Source organism: Scyliorhinus canicula, chromosome 3 (assembly GCF_902713615.1).
Source record: "Scyliorhinus canicula chromosome 3, sScyCan1.1, whole genome shotgun sequence".
Taxonomy (NCBI): Eukaryota; Metazoa; Chordata; class Chondrichthyes; order Carcharhiniformes; family Scyliorhinidae; genus Scyliorhinus; species Scyliorhinus canicula.
This window is the reverse complement of record NC_052148.1, coordinates 274,215,842-274,221,841: the sequence shown is the minus strand read 5'-3', so window position 1 is coordinate 274,221,841 and position 6,000 is coordinate 274,215,842. Positions and strand designations below refer to the sequence as shown.

Here is a 6,000-nt window from a genome sequence, read left to right as displayed (position 1 = left end):
GGGGCGGGGCTATCCGGTGGGCAGGGCTATCCGGTGGGCGGGGTTTCCAGTGAGCGGAGCTATCCGGTGGGCGGGACTATCCGGCGGGCGGGGTTTCCAGGGGGCGGGGCTATCCGGTGGGCGGGGCTATCCGATGGGCGGGGTTTCCGGGGGGCGGGGCTATCCAGTGGACGGGGTTTGAAGGGGGCGGGGCTACACAGTGGGCGGGGCTATCCGGTGAGTGGGGCTATCCGGTGGACGAGGTTTGAAGGGGGCGGGGCTACACAGTGGACGGGGGTTGAAGGGGGCGGGGATATCCGATGGGCGGGGTTTCCGGGGGGCGGGGCTATCCGGCGGACGGTGGTTGCAGGGGGAGGGGCTACCAGGTGGGCGGGGTTTGCGGGGGGCGGGGCTATCAGTTGGGCGGTGCTATCTGGTGGGCGGGGTTTCCAGGGGCGGGGTTTCCAGGGGGCGGGGCTACCCGGTGGCTGGGGTTTGGAGGGGGTGGGGCTAGCCGGTGGGCGGGGCTATCCGGTGGGCGGTGTTTCCAGGGGCCGGAGCTATCCAGTGGGCGGGGTTTGGAGGGGGTGGGGCTATCCGGTGGGCGGGGTTTGCAGGGGGCGGGGCTATCCTGTGGGCGGGGTTTGCAGGGGGCGGGGCTATCCAGTGGGCGGGGCTACCCGGTGGCCGGGGTTTGCAGGGGGCGGGGTATCCAGTGGGCGGGGCTATCCGGTGGCCGGGGTTTGCAGGGGGTGGGGCTATCCAGTGGGCGGGGCTATCCGGTGGGCGGGGTTTGGAGGGAGCGGGGCTACCAGGTGGGCGGGGTTTGCAGGGGCAGGGACTATCCAGTGGGCGGGGCTATCTGGTGGGCGGGGTTTGGAGGGAACGGGTCTACCAGGTGGGCGGGGTTTGCAGGGGGTGGGGCTATCCGGTGGGCGGTGTTTGCAGGGGGAGGGGCTATCCGGTGGGCGGGGTTTGGAGGGGGCGGAGCTATCATGTGGGCGGGGTTTGGAGGGGGCGGGGCTATCCGGTGGGCGGGGTTTGCAGGGGCGGGGCTATCCGGTGGGCATGGCTATCGGGTGGGCGGGGTTTGGAGGGGATGGGGCTATCCGGTGGGCGGGGCTATCCGGTGGGCGGGGTTTGCAGGGGGCGAGGCTATCCGGTGGGCGGGGCTATCCGGTGGGCGGGGTTTGCAGGGGGCGAGGCTATCCGGTGGGTGGGTCTATCCAGTGGGCGGGGTTTGCAGGGGATGGGGCTATCTGGTGGGCGGGGTTTGCAGGGGGCGTGGCTATCCGGTGGGCGGGGTTTGTAGGGGGCGAGGCTATCCGGTGGGCGGGATTTGCAGGGGGAGCGGCTATCCGGTGGGCGGGGTTTGCAGGGGGTGTGGCTATCCGGTGGGCGGGGTTTGCAGGGGGAGTGGCTATCCGGTGGGCGGGGTTTGCAGGGGGAGTGGCTATCCGGTGGGCGGGGTTTGCAGGGGGAGTGGCTATCCGGTGGGCGGGGTTTGCAGGGGGAGTGGCTATCCGGTGGGCGGGGTTTGCATGGGGAGTGGCTATCCGGTGGGCGGGGTGTGCAGGGGGAGTGGCTATCCGGTGGGCGGGGTTTGCAGGGGGAGTGGCTATCCGGTGGGCGGCGTTTGCAGGGGGAGTGGCTATCCGGTGGGCGGGGTTTGCAGGGGGAGTGGCTATCCGGTGGGCGGGGCTATCCGGTGGGCGGGGTTTGCAGGGGGCGAGGCTATCCGGTGGGCGGGGCTATCCGGTGGGCGGGGTTTGCAGGGGGCGAGGCTATCCGGTGGGTGGGTCTATCCAGTGGGCGGGGTTTGCAGGGGGAGTGGCTATCCGGTGGGCGGGGTTTGCAGGGGGAGTGGCTATCTGGTGGGCGGGGTTTGCAGGGGGCGTGGCTATCCGGTGGGCGGGGTTTGTAGGGGGCGAGGCTATCCGGTGGGCGGGGTTTGCAGGGGGAGCGGCTATCCGGTGGGCGGGGTTTGCAGGGGTGTGGCTATCCGGTGGGCGGGGTTTGCAGGGGGAGTGGCTATCCGGTGGGCGGGGTTTGCAGGGGGAGTGGCTATCCGGTGGGCGGGGTTTGCAGGGGGAGTGGCTATCCGGTGGGCGGGGTTTACAGGGGGAGTGGCTATCCGGTGGGCGGGGTTTGCATGGGGAGTGGCTATCCGGTGGGCGGGGTGTGCAGGGGGAGTGGCTATCCGGTGGGCGGGGTTTGCAGGGGGAGTGGCTATCCGGTGGGCGGGTTTGCAGGGGGAGTGGCTATCCGCTGGGCGGGGTTTGCAGGGGGAGTGACTATCTGGTGGGCGGGGTTTGCAGGGGGAGTGGCTATCCGGTGGGCGGGGTTTGCAGGGGGAGTGGCTATCCGGTGGACGGGGTTTGCAGGGGGAGTGGCTATCCGGTGGGCGGAGTTTGCAGGGGGAGTGGCTATCCGGTGGGCGGGGTTTGCAGGGGAGTGGCTATCCGGTGGGCGGGGTTTGCAGGGGGAGTGGCTATCCGGTGGGCGTGGTTTGCAGGGGGAGTGGCTATCCGGTGGGCGGGTTTGCAGGGGGAGTGGCTATCCGGTGGGCGGGGTTTGCAGGGGGAGTGGCTATCCGGTGGGCGGGGTTTGCAGGGGGAGTGGCTATCCGGTGGGCGGGGTTTGCAGGGGGAGTGGCTATCCGGTGGGCGTGGTTTGCAGGGGGAGTGGCTATCCGGTGGGCGGGGTTTGCAGGGGGAGTGGCTATCCGGTGGGCGGGGTTTGCAGGGGGAGTGGCTATCCGGTGGGCGGAGTTTGCAGGGGGAGTGGCTATCCGGTGGGCGGGGTTTGCAGGGGGAGTGGCTATCCGGTGGGCGGGGTTTGCAGGGGGAGTGGCTATCCGGTGGGCGGGGTTTCGCAGCTTCAGGATCCGGATTCAGAGACAGAAACGGCTTCGGATCCACCCGCGGCCCCGGAACCCGCCCGATACCGACTCACAGCCCCGGTCCCCGGCCAGTGTGCGCTTCCCCGCTCCGCATCCCGGATCCGCTCCCCGGTCTGCCCTCCGCTCCCCGGCCCCGCTCCGATCCAGTGTCAGTGTGCGGCGCTGCCCCGGCCCGGATCCCGCTCCGTGTCCCGACTCAGAGCCCCGGCCCGGATCCCGCTCCGCTCCGCTCCGTGTCCCGGTCCCGGGTGTTTGATGTGAAATGTCCGAGAAAGAACCGAAAATTCAATCAACCACCGAGAGGGCGGTGAAATGTGAGTAACCCGGAGAGAGGGAGCGCGGCAGCGGGGCAGGGAGGGATAGAGACCCGGAGAGAGGGAGCGCGGCAGCGACGGAGGGAGAGAGAGACCCGGAGAGAGGGAGCGCGGCAGCGGGGCAGGGAGGGATAGAGACCCGGAGAGAGGGAGCGCGGCAGCGACGGAGGGAGATAGAGACCCGGAGAGAGGGAGTGCGGCAGCGGGGGAGGGAGAGAGAGACCCGGAGAGAGGGAGCGCGGCAGCAGGGGATAAAGAGAGAGACCCGGCGAGAGGGAGTGCGGCAGCGGGGGAGGGAGAGAGAGACCGGGAGAGAGGGAGCGCGGCAGCGGGGGAGGGAGAGAGAGAGACCGGGAGAGAGGGAGCGCGGCAGCACGGGATAAAGAGACAGAGAGACCCGGAGAGAGGGAGCGCGGCAGCGGGGGAGGGAGATAGAGACCCGGAGAGAGTGAGCGCGGCAGCGACTGAGGGAGGGATAGAGAGACTCGGAGAGAGGGAGCGCGGCAGCGGGGGATAAAGAGAGGGGGACTCGGAGAGAGGGAGTGCGGGATAGAGAGACAGAGAGATCCGGAGAGAGGGAGCGCGGTAGCGGGGGAGAGAGAGAGAGAGACCCGGAGAGAGGGAGCGCGGCAGTGGGGGGGGGGGGGGGGGAGGGAGGGATAGAGACCCGGAGAGAGGGAGTGCGGCAGTGGGGGAGAGAGAGAGAGAGACCCGGAGAGAGGGAGTGCGGCAGTGGGGGAGAGAGAGAGAGACCCGGAGAGAGGGAGCGCGGCAGTGGGGGAGAGAGAGAGACCCGGAGAGAGGGAGCGCGGCAGCGGGGGATAAAGAGAGAGAGAGACTCGGAGAGAGGGAGTGCGGCAGTGGGGGAGAGAGAGAGACCCGGAGAGAGGGAGCGCGGCAGTGGGGGAGGGAGGGATAGAGACCCGAGGAGAGGGAGCGCGGCAGCGGAGGCGGGCGAGAGAGAGATTCTGAGGGGAGAGAGAGAGAGATTCTGAGGGGGGAGAGAGAGATTCTGAGGGGAGAGGGAGAGAGATTCTGAGGGGAGGGAGAGAGAGATTCTGAGGGGAGGGAGAGAGAGATTCTGAGGGGAGGGAGAGAGAGATTCTGAGGGGAGGGAGGGAGAGATTCTGAGGGGAGAGGGAGAGAGAGATTCTGAGGGGGGGAGAGAGAGATTCTGAGGGGAGGGGGGGAGAGATTCTGAGGGGAGGGAGAGAGAGATTCTGAGGGGAGGGAGAGAGAGATTCTGAGGGGAGAGAGAGAGAGAGATTCTGAGGGGAGGGAGAGAGAGATTCTGAGGGGAGAGGGAGAGAGAGATTCTGAGGGGGGAGAGAGAGATTCTGAGGGGAGGGGGGAGAGATTCTGAGGGGAGGGAGAGAGAGATTCTGAGGGGAGAGAGAGAGAGAGATTCTGAGGGGAGAGAGAGAGAGAGATTCTGAGGGGAGAGAGAGAGAGATTCTGAGGGGAGGGAGAGAGAGATTCTGAGGGGAGGGAGGGAGAGATTCTGAGGGGAGGGAGGGAGAGATTCTGAGGGGAGGGAGCGAGAGATTCTGAGGGGAGGGAGCGAGAGATTCTGAGGGGAGGGAGCGAGAGATTCTGAGGGGAGGGAGCGAGAGATTCTGAGGGGAGGGAGCGAGAGATTCTGAGGGGAGGGAGCGAGAGATTCTGAGGGGAGGGGGAGAGACATTCTGAGGGGAGGGGGAGAGAGATTCTGAGGGGAGGGGGAGAGAGATTCTGAGGGGGGAGAGAGAGATTCTGAGGGGAGGGGAGAGAGATTCTGAGGGGAGGGAGCAAGAGATTCTGAGGGGAGGGAGAGAGAGATTCTGAGGGGAGGGAGAGAGAGATTCTGAGGGGAGGGAGAGAGAGATTCTGAGGGGAGGGAGAGATTCTGAGGGGAGAGAGAAAGGGGAGGGAGATTGTGAGGAGAGAGAGACTGAGGTGCAGGGAGAGAGAGAGATGGGTTAAGGAGGGAGAGATAGACTGGGGTTAAGGAGGGAGAGAGGGAGACTGCGGGGTAGGGAGAGAGAGACTGGGGCTCTGGAGAGAGAGAGCAAGACTGGGGTTAAGGAGGGAGAGAGAGGGTTTGGGAGCTCGGGAGAGAGAGAGACTGGGGTTAAGGAGGGAGAGAGAGAGAGAGACTGGGGGTTAGGGAGAGAGAGCGCGAGAGATTGGGGGTTAGGGAGAGAGAGAGAGACTGGGGGTTAGGGAGAGAGAGCGAGAGATTGGGGGTTAGGGAGAGAGAGAGAGACTGGGGGTTAGGGAGAGAGAGAGCGAGAGATTGGGGTTAGGGAGAGAGAGCGAGAGATTGGGGGTTATGGAGAGAGAGAGCAAGAGATTGGGGGTTAGGGAGAGAGACTGGGGGTTAGGGGAGAGAGAGCGCGAGAGATTGCGGGTCAGAGAGAGAGAGAGAGAGAGACTGGGGTTAAGGAGGGAGAGAGAGAGACGGGGTTAGGGGAGAGAGAGAGAGATTGGGGGTTAGGGAGAGAGAGAGAGAGAGAGACTGGGGTTAAGGAGGGAGAGAGAGACTAGGGGTTAGGGGGAGAGAGAGCGAGAGATTGGGGGTTAGGGAGAGAGAGACTGGGGTTAAGGAGGGGGGGGGAGAGAGCGTGGGGTTAGGGAGAGAGAACGAGAGATTGGGGGTTAGGGAGTGAGAGAGACTGGGGGTTAGGGAGAGAGAGAGTGAAAGATTGGGGGTTAGGGAGAGAGAGAGACTGGGGGTTAGGGAGAGAGAGAGACTGGGGGTTAGGGAGAGAGAGAGACTGGGGGTTAGGGAGAGAGAGACTGGGGGTTAGGGAGAGAGAGAGAGAG

The 6,000-nt window shown here is 66.0% G+C and overlaps 1 protein-coding gene across 8 annotated transcripts in view; it reads left to right on the top strand.

Moving 5' to 3' along the window:
* The first annotated feature begins 2,838 nt into the window (after positions 1-2,838).
* LOC119963564 (serine/threonine-protein phosphatase 2B catalytic subunit alpha isoform) overlaps positions 2,839-6,000 on the top strand; it is a 400,495-nt gene continuing 397,333 nt past the window's right edge. For 2 of the 8 annotated variants that reach the window (XM_038792881.1, XM_038792873.1), the window contains exons 1-2: positions 2,840-3,045; positions 3,083-3,195. In XM_038792881.1, coding sequence (XP_038648809.1) covers positions 3,144-3,195 — 52 coding nt within the window. In that variant the 5' untranslated portion in view covers positions 2,840-3,045; positions 3,083-3,143. The other 6 variants (XM_038792878.1, XM_038792876.1, XM_038792880.1 and 3 more) reach the window with 5 other exon arrangements.